Source organism: Eumetopias jubatus, unplaced genomic scaffold, assembly GCF_037043125.1.
Source record: "Eumetopias jubatus isolate StellerSeaLion01/CBP00866 unplaced genomic scaffold, mEumJub1_p1.0 scaffold_11, whole genome shotgun sequence".
Classification (NCBI taxonomy): domain Eukaryota; kingdom Metazoa; phylum Chordata; class Mammalia; order Carnivora; family Otariidae; genus Eumetopias; species Eumetopias jubatus.
The window spans coordinates 106,964,829-106,982,046 of record NW_028274817.1 but is presented as its reverse complement, the minus strand read 5'-3'; the positions used below and the strand labels follow the sequence as shown (position 1 = coordinate 106,982,046).

At 42.1% G+C, this 17,218-nt stretch overlaps 1 protein-coding gene across 14 annotated transcripts in view; it reads left to right on the top strand.

Annotated features, from left to right (window-relative positions):
- PDK3 (pyruvate dehydrogenase kinase 3) overlaps nt 1-17,218 on the top strand; it is a 114,373-nt gene that overhangs the window by 54,451 nt on the left and 42,704 nt on the right. For 13 of the 14 annotated variants that reach the window (XR_003612191.2, XR_015769480.1, XR_015769476.1 and 10 more), the window contains exons 10-11: nt 255-368; nt 1,885-2,024. Coding sequence is in view for 1 of the 14 variants with exons in the window: in XM_028122566.2 (XP_027978367.1) it covers nt 255-368; nt 1,885-2,024; nt 5,641-5,671 (285 nt within the window). In the remaining 13 variants the exon portion in view is untranslated. Of the gene's footprint in view, nt 1-254; nt 369-1,884; nt 2,025-5,640; nt 15,990-17,218 lie in introns of those variants that run through there. The other variant, XM_028122566.2, reaches the window with a different exon arrangement.

The window sequence follows — 17,218 nt, the reverse complement described above, 5'->3', positions numbered from 1 at the left end:
GGCAGTTGGGCATCCAACTCTTGATTTTGGCTCATGATCTCAGGGTCCTGGGATTGGCCCTGCGTCGGGCTCCCCACTCAGGGGAGTCTGCTGAAGGATTCTCTCTCTCCCTTTCCTGCTCGTGCTCTCCCTTGCTCTCGCTCTCTAAATAAATAAATTTTTAAAAGAGAATTTTACTTTTCCTTAATAGTCCTCATACCAAGTATGTTAGCATTTGTGCATGTCTCATTGTATTAATTTTCTTTTCTCGATAGGCTGGATTTGGTTATGGCTTGCCAATTTCTCGTCTGTATGCTAGATATTTTCAAGGAGATCTAAAACTCTATTCCATGGAAGGAGTCGGTACTGATGCTGTCATTTATTTAAAGGTACTGTACTTTATTAGTTATATGAAGACATCTTTACTTTTGAAAGCTTTATAATAACTAATGGAGAATAGCCCGACATCATCTCTTAGGTGCCATTTCAGATTTACTTCAGTTTTATGGGAAAACCAGGGTATGTCCTGCCCTTGATTTTATGCTCAGAGATAGCAAAATACGAAACGTGGAGATGTAAAAACTAAAACACTGATTTTTAAAGCCGTGATTCTTACTTGTGATTCCTTTTAAATTGCATAAGCATTGACAGGACTAATCTAAAAGGAGACAGATTTTCATAAACTGAAGTGTTTGAGTCTTTTACTTTAAAACTCGCTGGCTTTCCCAGAGTTCCAAGAATTCAGTAATCATAGTACGGTGATATAAATAGGCTGACTTAATAACAAAGCTCCTGTAACAGGTTTTCTCATGCATTGGTGGCATCAGACTTTTATTTATTTCTAAAGTCTGGAATATTTGGAGGATTTCTTGAATAGGTAATACAGGCACGTAGTACAAAATTGAGAAGCTACAAAAGGGAAAACTTAAGTCTTTCCCACCACTGTCTCTAAGGCACCCACTTCTCTTTCCCAGAGGTTACCATGGTACCAGGTTCTCATGGAGCCTCCTGGAGTTGATTCTGTATTGATGAACATATGGGGGGAGATAATTTTTTCCCGCACAATGATTATTTCAGCATTTTGCTTTTCTTTCTTTTTTTTTTTTTTTAGCTTTCCCATATAGCTTGGAGATCTCGCTATATCCATTCATACAGAGCTGGTCATTCTTTTTAAGAGCCGTGTAGTGTGTTATGTGTTGTATGTCATGTGTTATACCATTACTTAACCAGTTATTTGGAGTGTTTATCTTAGATGCCAGTGCATCAAAATGATGTGATATTTGATATCACCTTATGGGCTTATGTTTATAAACTTACTATGTACGAAACTTTATTTCTTTTTTTTTTTTAAAGATTTTATTTATTTATTTGAGAGAGAGAGAATGAGAGATAGCACGAGAGGGAAGAGGGTGAGAGGGAGAGGCAGACTTCCCGCCGAGCAGGGAGCCCGATGTGGGACTCGATCCCGGGACTCCAGGATCATGACCTGAGCTGAAGGCAGTTGCTTAACCAACTGAGCCACCCAGGCGCCCCCGAAACTTTATTTCTGTATGGGCCCTCTGGGAGAGCAATTGGCCAGTGACAGTGATAGTGCTTGGCCTAAGACCATATAGTCAAGATGATTGAGTATCTCAAAGCAGTATTAACTGAAGTAAAATGCTTTTTCTTCTGCTTACTTTATGTACTTTAGTACTGGTTTTAAATGAGTGAATGTTTTTGTTCCTTTAAAAGAGCTTTAATTTCATCCTGGCCAGTCTAAGTTAACTATGAAAATTTAACTTTAATATAATTCCAAAAATATGCGTTAAGGTTTCTAATGTTTTAAATAGTAAAATTTGGGTTAGTATTTCATGTGAGAAAAATGACACTGTGGTTCTTTGGTGTATATTTTTGTTTGTCTCTTAGGCACTTTCAAGTGAATCATTTGAGAGACTTCCGGTTTTTAATAAGTCTGCGTGGCGTCATTACAAGACCACACCCGAAGCTGATGACTGGAGCAATCCCAGCAGAGAACCTAGGGATGCCTCAAAATACAAGGCGAAACAGTAATTTCCCACTTTGCTTTCTATTATAAAGTATCTGATTTTTCTCTAGAATGTACCAGCCAGATGATACCTTTAGCCAAATCTTCTTTGTGGTTTCCCCCCCCCCCACCACTGGAAGAGCAAAGTGATCTCTAAAGAAAGGTTGGAGCAGCTTTTTCACTCCAGACAGGAAGGACAGCAAGAACCAGGTAGCCAGAGTAGCCCTTCCACCAGAGGTGCTGATGTTCTAGGAGTCCTTATACTGTGGAGGTATTAACAACAGTGAGCAAGGTTTATCCTGCCATAGATTTGATTTTAAAAGTAAGCTTTGCAATTTATCATCACCTATAGAGATCGACAGGAGAGTGTTTAGAGAAAGTCTGTGCGTGGGTTGAATCTGAAAAAAAATAAAGAAGTTAAAATTATCAGTCAAGATAAACAAGATGTGGTTTATCCATACAACGGAAAAGGACACGGACTTTATGAGTCCACTTAAGTGAGGTATCGAGCAAAGTCAAACTCATAGAGACAGAAGGTAGAATGGTTGCCAAGGGCAGGGGGAATGAGGAGTTAGTGTTTAATGGGTATAGAGTTTCCGTTGGGAAGATGACAAGGTTCTGGAGGTGGATGGTGGTGATGGTTGCACAACACTGTGAATGTACTTAACGCCACTGAATTGTGCACTTAAAAACAGCCATTTCTTACCATCTTACCAGATAGCAAAAGTTATGTATAGTTTACCACAATAAATAAATGAAAACAGAAAAAATCAAACTAATCACAGAACAACAGATTTCACTACTTTATGGTAATAAGGGCAACAATTCAATCTTCGGTTTCCAATTATTTTTTCTTCTTAGAGAGAGAGCGTGTGCATGCACACGCATGAGCATGGGGGAGGGGCAGAGGGAGAGAGAATCCCAAGCAGGTGCCGCGCTGAGTGGGGAGCCTGACATAGGGCTCAACCCCAGGACTCTGAGATCATCACCTGAGCCAAAATCAAGAGTCAGATGCTTACCTGACTGAGCCACCCAGGCACCCCCATTTGGGTACCTTTTGAAGTACAGTGTCTCCTGACAAGGCAGGATAAGAATTTAAATCTTTCCCTTTAATTACCAATTTTCAAGGTTAGAAGTTGAGGTAAAATCCACCTTCAACGGTAACAAATGAGTTTTGGCTTTCTCTTTTTCGAGCATTATTATGGATAGTATAGACTTTCCTTCAGTATGTTTCAATTAGAACTTAACACACACACACACACACACACACACACACACACACACACACACACACACACACACACACACACATATATATATAAAGTGCACAAGTCTTAAGTTTATAGCCTGACACATTTTTGCATTTATATTTCTAGCACCTGGAAAGCCTCCCCTTTCTGATCAGACTCTTCCCCCTTTAGCATTCCCACCATGTAGCCATTATTCTGACTCTCTCACCCATTCTTATAACTGACTCTGTCACTTCTTAAACTTAAAAGGAACATGTAGTATCTTTTTGTGTCTCGATTTCTGTGAGGTTCATCCATGTTATTGCATGTAGCAGCTATCTTTTTGATGATTAAATTGGCACACCTTTGGCCATTGGTAATTATTTTGAGTCAGATCCTCGGTAACTATTTCGAGTCAGATCCTCGGCATTCCTTTGCTTAAACCCTACTGATCTTTGAAAGCTTTTTCTGGCCCAAGATGGTATCTCGGTCTCATCTTACACCTTCCCTGCCTCCATCCTAGAATCAGCCATTTCCCTCAAGGAGTCCTATTTGCCTCTAACAGGTATTAGAAACCCTTATCTGGAAGTTGGGGGTGTATATTATACCTTGTCTAGTCCCCTTTTCTGGACAGAACCATACAATACATATTTTTAAATCATAAGTTCATATCGATATTTTCAATTTGATTTTAACATTGCAATATTTCACCCAAATGTAATTTAATTGTGCATATTTCTTCTTATCCTGAAAACCTTGATTCTTAACATAATGCGAAAGAAAGGTATTTGTATGCAAATATAGTTGACATAGCTTTGTGATTTTGCCCCATTATAGTAGTGTTGGTCTTTTCTGATGAATGATATAAAGGGTATCTCTATTGATATTTTCCTCTATGGAAGCATTGTGATGGACCTCTGTACAGTATTGCTGGACCAGTCATTCATCTCCACAGAGGAGTTTGGTTTGTGCACGTGAGTGCAAACGTACACATGGCTGTGCATACAGACATACACATACCATCCCTGGCCAAGATTAAGCTAAATCAGCTTGAAACAATTGGATCCATTTCCCTTGATTACATTTTCAGTCTCTGTGTCAGGTGACATGTTGGGCATCACTGTGACCGATTAATGCAAGCTATTGCTCTGCTGGAGGGAGTTATTTGGGTAGTACAGAAGCAGTCTTTATAAATAATATGGTCCATTTGGACTGTAAAAAGATGGCTTTAATGGAATCTTGTTTTAAATGCCATTTTAAATAGTTTAGCAGGTTGTATACTAATTATGAGTCTTGATTTCTAATATATTATTAGGTAAACAAGTTTTAGCAGAAAGCAATGTTTAAAATTGGAAAATGGTTAGCCTGATGATTAAAATTGTTAAATTATACAAATAGGATAATTGATGGTGATCTTGGGAAAGTATTTAGTGTAGCTATGGTAAATTCACTAGGTGAATGAGAAATGCTGTAAAAATGTATTTTCTAATCAGATTTTTTTTTCCTTTTTTTTGGCTTTATAAGTTTTTATTTTTTTTAAGATTTTATTTATTTATTTGAGAGAGAGAGAATGAGAGATAGAGAGCATGAGAAGGAAGAGGGCCAGAGGGAGAAGCAGACTCCCTGCTGAGCAGGGAGCCCGATGTGGGACTCGATCCCAGGACTCCGGGATCATGACCCAAGCCGAAGGCAGTTGCTTAACAATCTGAGCCACCCAGGCACCCCTATAAGTTTTTATTTTAATTCCATTTAGTTAACGTGCTGTGTAATATTAGTTTCAACAATACAATATAGTTATTCAGCACTTCCACATATCACTCGGTGCTCATCACAACCTACTTGGATTTTTAATAACAGTTTTATTGAGATATAATTCACATACCCCATAAAATTCACCCCCTTAAAGTGTACAGTTTTAGTGTATTCACAGAGTGTGCGACCCTCACTACTGTCTAATTTGAGAACATTTGTAACATCTCAGAAAGAAACCCTGTACCCATTAGCACTCATTCCTCATTTCTGATTAGGTTTTTAACTGAGAGTAAAGAACTGTTTTTAAAGATTTTATTTATTTATTTGTCAGAGAGAGAGACCACGCGCACAAAAAGGGGAAGGGGCAGGCAGAACAGGCAGAGGGAGAAGCAGGCTCCCCGCTGAGCAGGGAGCCCGATGCGGGACTCGATCCCAGGATCCTGGGATCATGACCTGAGCTGAAGGCAGACGCTCAACCGACCAAGCCACCCAGGCGTCCCAGTAATTCTCTTTCTGTAGTAACCATAGAGAATAATTCTGAGATAAGTCAAAGCTTTTTGAATTATCACTGTAACTAAATGCTCTGAGTACATCTTGGTTAAATAGAGAAGGCTGTACTCAAACTCACTATGGATATCCCTGTTATTTTCTTTGTAGGGACAAGATCAAGACTAATAGAACTTTCTAGAGAACTGAATGCTCATGTCCTCTCTGAGAAGAAAGATTGTCTTCTGCAAGTCAACCAGAGAGAACTCCTTTCCTCCACCAACTCTGAGCAAGGCACCATAGTACTCCAGCGCTTGAATGTGTAATTTCTCTATATGAGCTGGACCTTTTCCACAAAAACCTTCCTATAGCTGCTCCAGATCTTGACTAAAGTAGTAACCCGAGCAGTTTTTCCTAGTACATTGCTGTGGTTTGGTTGGCGCCTGTCGTAAAAGAGCACAGAGCCTCGTTAGTGCTCTGGTGCCCTCATACCTCCCTCCTCCTTGTCATAGAGTCGAGTGTCTACATTCTCCCCAGGAGTCTAAGCTCCTTCCTCATTCCACATACAGCCAGTTTCTGCGGTTGCTCTCTGTGACCAAACACCATGGTTTTCCAAACCACTGACTAAGGCCTGGGTGATCTGGAAGTTGAAGACACCAGCAGAGTGTGTCTTGAATAATTCAGTCCCGGGGCCCTTCCTCTCTCATATGCGTCCTTCCTCACTCTGTGATTTCAACTTTTGCCTTCTTCCATCTGATCAGAGTGAGGTGCGGCAACTTTCACATTAGCTCTTACTCTCTGATGCATTGATTTTATTTTAAAATTCATTTGTGTACTTCCGTTCTGTCAATTAAAGCATTCCAAAAGTTGTCTTGGGATTTTTCACTTAACCCCTTGGTTTCAAAGATCTTAAGTGAAAAACTACCTTCCGGTCATTGTCGAGTTTGTGAAAAGTGGGAAGAGGCATTTTATGCTACGTAGAAATTTTGCCAGTCTACTTATCATATTCTGTTCCTTTGTAGTTTTCTGAGGAATTGGAAGTCCCTGTGTGATGCACTTTACTAGTGTAAAAATCGGCTATTGAAGGGAAAAGCTCTTTCTAGTTTATTTTGAAAAATGCCCTTGGTTTTAATAATTTTCATTTTTGTGACTTTTGGGCCAGTTTTAGAATCGTCGATCTGATTTTCATACTCCTTTACTTTTTTGCTGAAAGCCGGACTGGGCAGAGGCCTTGGGGTGAGGAAAGAGAAGCAGGGTTGTGTTGACCCCTCAACAACAGAAGCCTTCCAGGAGCCTGGATTAAAGGCCCAATTTATACTGCTCCACAGGATGTGGTTCTCTTCACTGTAGTTTTTCATATCATCTACTCTGCCTTCTCTTGACGCCCATATAAATGCTTCCATCCAATAGTTAAGTATTGAGTGCACTGGTAGAAAAGTTGTCCTTTGTAAAGTATTCCCCTCCTTGAGTGCCATGGCGGTGGTGGCGTTTTCTCCGCTGGGGCCCCCAGGGTAGGAGGGGTCTCCCTGGGATGAGTTGTGCTCTGACCAGCTGCACATGGGTCAGTGGCGGCCCTCTCTCTTCGTTCCTCTGAGTCTGATTTTGTTTCATTTCATTATGTTACCTGAGCTCGTGGTCGTTCCCTTCATCTTTAGAAAGGTCTCATCTCTTCTTCCATCCTTAGAAGGATCCCATCAGAGAACTCGTATAATCCATCAGAGAAGAGAAAGACAGATGGACTTCTGAGAGAGGGGGGACGGGGTGGTCCATATGGAAGCCTGCAGGCTTGAGGACGGAGTCCGTGTCTTGGGGATGGGGCTGTGCCATAGGATTGTTTCCTTGTGTAAGAGATGTGAAAATAATGACCCTTTCCATTTGAAGTCCTTGGCTTTCTTACCAATGTTAGATAGCATATCATTATCTTACTAGGGCCTCCATTTCTAAACATACACCTTTATACTTTCAAGTATGAAATACTGTAGTGGGAAGGAGGCCACAAATTCAGGGCTGGTCCCTCCTGCCTTGTTCTGGCAATGTTCTACCATGTGGTTGAGGAGATTGTTAGGCCCTCCCCACAAGCTGCATTTAAGGGTTGAAGAAGGAAAATAACAGGTGGGAAAATTCTATCCCATTTTTCCCTTTACAGGTCTTTTTCAAAAGTAAAGGTTTCTTACAGTGTTTTAATGACTTCATTGGTAGTCCTTCTACTAATGGACTTTCTGGCTCACTCCTCTCCATCTGACCCCAGTAGTCTTGGCTCTCCTGTCTGCTTTCTGCATTAAGAGTTGAACTTTGCTCCCAGAGCAACCGTGAGAAGAGTTGCAGGAACATGTCGGGTTCTCACAGCTTAGTGGCCCGCACATTGGTTTCTGCCTCTTGTCGCCTATACATGCTTCTCTGAACCCAGGTGCATCCCTCTGGCTGTTTGCTCAGGTTGTCAAAGCACATGGTCAAATTGCTACATAGAGGTTGTAAAATAAATAGACATCGACCCTTCTTCAGCTAAATTCAATTAGTTCGCCCATTTCCTCTGTGTTTCCCTCTCATTTACTTGATTTTTAGTATTGGGGGACTACATCTACTGTTTGGAATAGTTCCTGGCACATCATAGGGGCTTAATAAGTACTAGATGAATCAAGAAATGAAAATTGACATTTACCTTGGGTGGTGGGGCAACATCTTTCTACGTTCTTAAAGTATTTTTCTTTCCAAAGTAGAAATATTTCAGGCCAGGAGCTGTGGAAATACCGAATCTCCTGTTTATAGTGTTGAGAAATGACTTCGAAATGTAGAGAAATGAAAGGAAAGAAGTAGGGATGGACCCACAGGAACCATCTGTTCCTTTTTTTTTTTTTTTTTTTTTTTTGTCTCTGAGTATCTGATTTTGGCTCTTTAATGTAGTGGGTTCTTTCCATCCAATCAAGTGAGACGATTTTATAGCCTTGCTTATAGATTCCAAAGAACCTTCACATAAAGCATCCCGTTTGATCCTCAGAGTGCCGTGAGGTGGGCCATGCAAGTGTGACCTCTGCTCTTCATATGCGTTCGAAAGCAGTTCTTGGGTTTGCCGAGGTGAATGGAAGAACCCAAGTGAGGAGCTGGGTCGTCTTGTTCCTGGGCCTGTGCTCTCAGCGGTGCACCAGGTAACCAGCATCATCACTTTTGAGGAATTTCTTAGGTATATTAACCCTCAAGGGTAAGATATAAACCAAAATGTGTCTATAGCGCAAGAGAATTGCATTCAGGAGAGGTTTTCTTTTGTGTGTTTTCATTTTGGCATAGTTAGTTAGAGGAGATAATCGAATGGATTTGGCAGCTTTTACCTAGAAAGACAGGCAACTTAGAGGGTATAGCTGTAGGTAATTACTAGAGTTATTTAGACTTAATTCTATGTTTCATTTAGCTCCGTGTTCACTGCCAGCCCTTTCGTACAAAGCCTCCACATTCAGTCCTTGCTTTTAGCCTTTGGTGGCCTGGGTTTCAGCTGTGGTTGGATTTTCTTGCATATTTACAAATACGCCACTGTTGCATTTCCTGATGAATAGTAACTTGGCTGCCTCTCAGATTCTTGGATCACATCCTTTTTCCCTGGATTCTGTGGATGCATCACTTTATTGTCTTCTAGCGTTTTGGTCCTGAGAGGCCTGAGTCCAGACAGATTGTTCTTCACCCTATTGTAGATGACCTGCTTATTTGGACTGAGTGCTTGGGGCTTCTTGTTTATCCTTGAAATTCATGACTTCGTTCAAGTCTGTGTCAGAACTGACAGTTGTCTGTTGGCTTTTTCTGGTCCATGATGAGCGTTACACATTGACATCCGTGCCTTACTCCACGCCTTCTCAGTTTGTTCTCTTCTTCAGTACTTTGTCCCTGTGTTGGTTCTGTGTCAGCTGGCCTTCGCATTATCTTTCCTTTGATTATTTTCATCCCCTTGTCTTTCTTGATGGTGTGAATTTTTTCCCTCAGGCCTGATCCTCCTGTGTCACTAACTCAGTGTTGATAGTAGGCCTAGATGCTCGCCGTGTGAGTTTCACTTCTGTTACAGTTTTATTTTTGATCTCTCTTTTCTTAGCTCTGCCAGCTTTTTTCTTTCATTATGTTGCCCTCTCTGGCTTCTTGTTTCATTTCTTGGAAGGCTGAACTGTGTTGTCTACAATTTTTGTGGTTTCTAAAATCATTCTGTTTCTAGAGCGTACTTAGTTGTCTTAGGTTTCTTTCCTTCCTTTTCTCTGGGTTGTTTTGCTCTTTTATTGTTGCACAAGTATCATGATGGGTTTTTCTGCTTATTATTTGTCTTTGCATGGGACCAGTTCTTGCTGCCCAAGAAGAGTGTGGAGAAATCTTCCTCGACTCCTCTTTTCTCAAGTGGAAAGTGTTTGGTCACCTTAGCACTTAAACTGTAAAGCTAGATACTGCTGGTTTGTAACAGTGGAGGTTGTCGGCTAGCTGGATATAGGGGAATGAGGAGTGAAGAGAAGCTCCTTGGGATATTTTGTCGTCCGAGTGCCTTCCGTAGGTGCTGCTGAATCCTCTGCCCTGGGGTGCCCGGGTCTCACTGGGGGAAAAGGATCCGCCTGAGCTTCCCCACTTCCACTAGGTGTCGCCCTAGCAGGAGTGTGGAGGCTTTGTACTTGCACTCTGCTGCAGTACATGTGGTCAGCGTTTGTGTGTTTCTGTTACTATTTCTCTCCTGAGTTCTCACCCTCCCCTCCCAGGTTTGGTTGTGAAAATGTACCCGCACAGCGTGCACTGGGCTTCTCCGGACTGCCGCTGGTCCTTGTTTCTCCAGGTTAACAAATAATGGGTCCACTCCTTTGACAACCTCTCCCAGACTGCCCAGCAACTGTGGTCTGTTTGGCAAATGCGAGAATGCTCCTCTGAGCTTTCATTGTATCTGTCAGACACTCCCCCTGGAGTCCTTGGTATGGGGTGGTGGCTTTTATTAGTTTCATAATGGACAGCTTCTTTTTCAGTTTTTGGATGTGTGTGTTGAAGGGCAGGAGCACTTATATAAACATGCGTTTATTCTGCCATCTTTCCTCATGGTCCAGGTGCATAAACATTGACTTTGAAGATAATGTCCTTCATGATCATAATCTGTATGAAAGTAAACAGAAGAGACCAATGTCGCTAGCAGGAAAGAACCATTAATAACTTAATCAATACAGGATTTTTGTTTGTTGTTCTGTGTGGAAAGATAACTTTTAACTCAGGTTCCTGTTCCATTGATTAGAGGTATCAGTACCTTCTGGTTTGAAAATAGAGGACATTGTAATGAACTTAAGAAGTTATCAGCCACCGACAATTATTAATTAGTTAATTAAATATGATAGAGTATTTCAAACTAGCACATAATCAGAGTTATCAACAGAAGTAGAAGCTATTTTCAATTAACAGGTTGCTAGTCCAGCTGTCTTACTGAGGGCATTGACCCTGGTGAGAGCTTGATTGTGATGCAGGTTTTCTTTCCTGTCTTTTCATTTCAGCCCATTTAAAAATTTGGTTCACTGAGAGAGGAGTGCTGTCCTCATCAGGATTATTTTTGTTATTCATGAATATGCTGAGGTGGTGCGTAGGTCTGGGGCCTACTCTAGAGGCACACGAGTTAATGTTTCCAAAGTGCATTTACAGGTGGACAACGGGGTGGGGGTTTATTGGGGCCGTTTGTTAGGGCTGAAGTGTCCTTTCCTCGGCGGCCAGCATATTCCACCAGGCAGACTTTCCTCACCTTCAGAGCCCAGCATAATGATCAAGGAGCATGAGTGACAGCCTTGCTCTAGGTACCAAACTCCACCATGCAGTGCCTTCCCCGAAAGTCAGGGTGTTTGCCCTGTTTCTGTCCCGGTGTGAAATGGAGAACTGAATGTGTGCCGACGTGTCAGGGACGAATGAAGTGAAAGTGGTAGACGGAGGAGTCGTGGAAAGGAAAGTTGTGTTCATTCCTCCGTTTAAATAATGAGTGTGGTGTGCTAGCTACTGTGCGAAGTGCTGGGCACGTGGCAGGGATCAAGCGAACAGAAATCCCTGCCTCACGACCCGTTCTTGTAGGGGAAACCGACAAGAGACACAAAACGAGGAACGTTTCCGGTACAGTGGAGAGAGAAATAAAGTGGAGCAGATCAGTACAGTGGAGAAAAATAAAGCCAGGAAGGGGATTCATGGGGCTAGTTGGGGGGCCCCAAGCCCTGTAAGTGTTGTTTTCGTCATGGACAGATGTGTTCCTTAGATGAGGAAGTGTTTGTGATTCCGGAGTTCTTTTCACTTTTGCATATATTCCTGGGCATTGGGAGAGTCCGTCTTATGTGCCTGGTTCTGTATGTGGCTCTGCCAGGGACCCTGCCGAGGGCCGAGCGCGCCTCTAGGTAGCTGGAGCCCCGGAGCCTGTTGCGGCTCCCCACGGGGCCGGGGCCGGGGGGACCCTGATCAGGTGAGAGGAGCCAGCTTTTACTGTCCACGTTCATTGAATGGTGTGCACTGATGTTTCCTCATAACCAAAATGCAATGACAACAGTTTCCACGTGTCTTTTTAGGACCTCAGAAATCATTATTTAAATACAGTTATAACAGGGGGATGCTGCTGCTGGAGTTAAAATAGCAGCCTGTTGAGAGGAGTGACCCTCTGTACCACTTCCACACTGGTTTTAGAGGAGGAGGAAGGGGTTGCCTGAGAAGGCTTCCCTCTCAATTCCTTGGGTTGGCATCAGCCGTGGTCACCCCTAAAAATGAAGAAAATAAAATGACAGCAGTATCGTGGTCACAGACGCCTTGAGAAACCTATTTTTCCGCCTTCTTGTCAGGCTCTACAACAGGGACCTGAATTGCCCCTGATCCCGGCGATGGGGTCAGTGTGGCGTCCGTGTGGCCGGGACAAGGGCTGCTCTTTGTGTCATGACACAGTGGCCCTCTGCAGTAAGCAAGAGCCCACCCCATCACACACATGGGTGTCCTCACAGCACTTCTTAAGCCCGAAGCCCCGTGCCGCGGGGTGACCCCCGGCTCTGCACCCTTTTCCCTCCAGCGCTGTCACCTCTACAGGGCAGTGCGCCTCCCACCTCCTGGCTGCAAGCGACTTCAGCTGTTGGAAGCACCAGAGCTTGATGTCTGGGGTCCCGTGGCCCAGTTTAGACTCTTAAGACATATTTTTTGTGGGGTGTTGGGAAATGTTAGAGAACTACAGAGTAGGTTGGTGGTGATACTGGGTCCAGGAAACTCACAGTGAAGAGAGTATGAACTTAACCTGCAAAATATTTCTCTGTTCTATAAATCTCTCAGTGACATTTGGATTAATCAAGCATAATTAAATGTAGTTAGATTTTTGTCAGATTGTAGTTCAAAATAATACTCATCTATGGAGATGGTAATATATTCTGTAGAAATTTTATTAAGTACTTTAGTTAAGCAAACGCTAAGGAGAACAAAATCAGCCTCAGGAAGGTTAATTACTTAAAAAAACAAAGTATAGTAGATTATGTAAATCATTTTAATTTTAAATACCATGGCTTGAGCTTTAATTTACATAGAGAGGTATTTTGGATTTGTTTTTCATATTTTTCAAAAGTACAGAATTGCAATTGCATTCTTTAAAAGTTCTGATCACTTTAGGTTTCCTTTAAGTTTGCTTAATTTTTTCGTGTTACAGTTTCCAAAAGGGAAGAATTAGAACTGCATTCTTTAAAATGCAGTTAATGATTTCAGTATTCCACTAAGTTTGTTTCAGCTGTAAGAACTGTATTTTTATTTCTGTACCTTTAAAGAAGTGATCTTTTGAAGGGAAGTCTGAGGAGAGAGAATGGTTGTGAAAGCGTCCTGCCGTGCCTGGCCTTTCAATAAATGAAAAGAAATTTTTTTAAAAAAGGTAAAACATAAAGAGCTTAGACTATTAAGATAAATCTTTTTATTTTAATAATTTCTTTAAAGGGAGAAGTAGAGAAACCAAAATGATTTTAAATGTTATATTTTTTTGTACTCAGAATTACATTTTCACTATGCTTGCATGTCTCAGGGAATAGCCTTTGATAAGAATCCCCGTGCAAATCTCTGAAACTGTATCACAGTATATTCTGACTTGATAGTTCTTGTCTAAATTTCTAGAAATAGAGTTTCAAAAGTATTGTCATCTCAGGAACATGAGATTACCCAAGAAACTTGAACTTCACCCTTATCACCACTCAGATTCTATGTGCTTTAGGCCTTTTCAGAGTAAGTGACACTTAAATGTCCTTTGTTTAGTAGGTATACAGAGGTGTCCCTCATACTTATCTGAGATGTTCACAGAAAAACCCTGCAGTTTGATTTTGTTTGCTAAGTTTGCTTCTTGGCTTTCCAGTTTTCTCCTGGATTCTGTTTACTATTGGAATTGAATCCTTTGGGGATAATAAACTTTTATTTAAAAGAACATTCCATTAAATACTTCTAACTTTTGCCAGCCTAAAAGTGGCCTGCTAATGTGAATTCTGTGCATAACTTTTCCGAATGGGCCAAAATAGAACAAATGTCAAAGAGCATATATACTGTAAGCAGTGTGTTGCCCCACTGTTAGCAAAGTATTAAGAAACATCCAGCTCCGGTGCTTGGGGCTGTTTTCCCAGCTCTTCAGTTCCTCTTTGCCTTCCAGTCTGGTCAAAAATGGCAAGCTAAGAATGGAGTGCATATTACTGACAGAACTACTTAATGTTTTAAGATATTCTTACCTTGAGATTCTTTTGGAGAGAAAGGAAAAAGAATCCTAACATTCAATTCTGACTCTGTTTTGGCTCTTCATATATGCCAGACATTAAAAAGACAATTATGAACGTTCAACCTGATTGGAAGTCAAAGGCATTCACCATTTAGCCATGGTAACGTAGTGTCACCAGAAGAGTTTGCGGAAACAGGTAGGATGCGTGTAAGATTTCATACTGTTGTTTGTAATACATCCTGGTACCCCCTTTCTTCTAAATTCCATTTTATTTTTGTCCTTTGAACTGTTAAAACCATGGGAAACCTCAATGAGTATTTTAAAAGGCACTCTATTTATATGAAGAACTGGCGTATGCCTTTATCTCAAAAACTGCTGAGGTTACTCTCCGATGTGTTTAATTAGAACAAATGCTTTAGAATAATTACAGCTAAAGCCTGTGACTGTGGGGATCTGAAAACTCTGGAGACAGCCTGCCACTGAAGAGGGCTAAGGCTGAACCGCGGGCCCCAGCGCCTTGCTTGCCGAGCGCGGTCAGGAGGTAGAGTTGGCCTGGCTGGCTGGCGTGGCCGGGGTAAAACGGAAAATAGAAGGGGTGGGCCAAGATCGTTTCTCAGTTCCTCTAGAACTCTTCCTGTGGAGAGCATCGCCTAAAGTCCCTTGGATCTTGCCTTTCACTTTTAAAAGTTCCTCTTAGTGCTACCATGTAAATCTGACCAAGTAATTGTGCATACGCTTCAAATGATTCCTTAGAGTAAACCAAACTAAATGTATCTTGACTCTGAGTAGACAGCGAAGGCAAGGTCGACCTAGAAAAGAGAAAGTGCTGAGTATTTAAAAAATTGAAATTGACTTCAGGGTTGGAGGAGTCGAGTTCCAGTGCCCCCTACTCCGCTTCCATGATGCTCCTTGTTAGAGCGATCACTCTCTTATGCTGCCCTGCGCTAGAACCCAGTGCTGCCCTCGCATTGAAAACCAGGCTTGCGCTTGAGCCCGTCCCGGGCAACACGACCCATGTTTTAGCAGAATGGAGCATACTGCTGGAGTGTTCTGGCTAACCCTCATCTCTGCTGGGCTCCTTGGTGGTAAAGTCATTTGAGGTTGTAACGGCTGCTTCAGGTATATATACACACCACACCATCTGTTGCTCTAAGTTCACATCCTCACAAAAGTTCACAAGCGCTTGCAACTTAAATATTTTCCAGATTTAGAACCCAAGTTGTGAATACTTAAGAAACACTTGAACCAAATAAGAGAAGTCATTGCAGGGTCAAATATACCATCGTGAACATATCTAATGCTGCATTTAAATGTAAAATTACTTGCTCAGCCAGTTTTTCGTCGTAACTCTTTGACGCACAAAAGCAGTGTCTACACTGGGAACCATAGCTGATATGACAGGAGAAGACTATTAAATGAAATAAAAGTTCATTACAGTTTTTGTACCTGTAAGTCCAAATCTGACCTGGTTCACTTTGTGCATCTGTCACCTTAGTTACAGTGATAAGTGTACGCATGTGGCCAGTGTTCACGAGCTGCCTTGTGATTCATAGAGTGAAGTCCAGCCCCTCATGTTCTGTGCTGTTCTGTGGCCCGGCTGGTACACCCTGTCATGAGTGAGGGATGACTTTGGTTTGAGGTAATTTGCAGCCTCATGTTCTGTGGAGAAACGTTCTGTTGTTGTGATTGTTGGAAAACCACAACCAGAGAAGTGCGTGGCTCGGGTAATGTTCCCATGAGTTGCAGAGACATATGTGGTGTGTGTCATAGCCACACTAGTCCTGGAGCACGTGGACAATTCTGTACCAACGCCATCAAACAATAAAATGGTAGCTGTGATTCACTGTGCGTCAGCGTGGTCTTTTCCTGCGCCCTGGTCTGTAGTCTGATCCCTGCCGCCTCTGATCCTTGTCTTCTCACTTTCTGAAATTCAGGAAGCGAGCAGCACCACACACCTTTGTAAGTTGCTGGGAGTGGACAAGGATACTTAAGATCTTATGATCCACTGGAGTTGTAGGTTGTTTGGATTCTCGGTAGTGGGGAACATCCTGTTGGCAAAATAAAGGAACTGTTTGACAGTAAATAGTTTTAACGATATTTTTCAAAATACGATCCATGGATCAGAGAGAGGGGGCCATATATTGTCCACGCCAGGACCGTTTTGACAGTGAAAACAGCACTGTTAATAATTATACTGTAAAGCATGTAAACAGGTGTAAACCAGGGCTGTGCTAGGCAAATTGGGCCTCACTGGCCATGGACCACCTACACTGGAATGACCCGAAGTGCTGGTTAAATGCAGATTCCTGGGCTCTCCCTCCACTCCATTCAGATGCTCTGGGCTGGGGGCTTCGGAATCTATATTTTAACAAATGCCATGGGAGAATTCTTTAAAAAGTGTAAGTTGGGGACTGTTGCCATATGGAATACGCAGAAGATAAACAACTTGAAATTTGCAATTAAAGGGCTGTTGATTCCATGGTGTCTTTTGAGGGACTGGAGTAGCACCGACACCAGAACCCAGGGCCTCCGAAGACACGTGGCTGTGCTTCTGGACTTGCTGAAGAACTAAGAGGTGTGGTCTTCATGTTATTTGCCAGTGTGTCATTCTTTTACACAACATTCAACGGTGAATGCTCTTTTTAAAATTTGAGAGCCACATACCTGCTCTCTTGTATATTTATCACTAAAAAACCGACCTAGAAAATTCGATGCAAGAAACTTGGGTTTGAATGATTCTTGGGGCATGCTGATAATGAGGAAATCAGCACATCTGCCTTGATTCTACTGTGCCTTGGTTTCCTTGTCTATAAAATTAGGGAGTTGAACTCCATGGTTCCAAAGTTCTTTCCAGGTCAGCTGTTTTATGGCACCCTTTAAAACCTAAAATAGGAAGCAGGTACTAACCAGCTGTTCTCATGTTGTGATCTGTTTTGCCCAAAGCATACAGAAGCAGTGGCTCTTGAAAGTGACCCTGGCTTTCGTTCGTAGTTTTCAAGTATCTATCTGGTTTTACCAAGTCAGCCACTGTGCTAACACATCCTTCACGACTAGGGAATAGTGTTCTTGTTG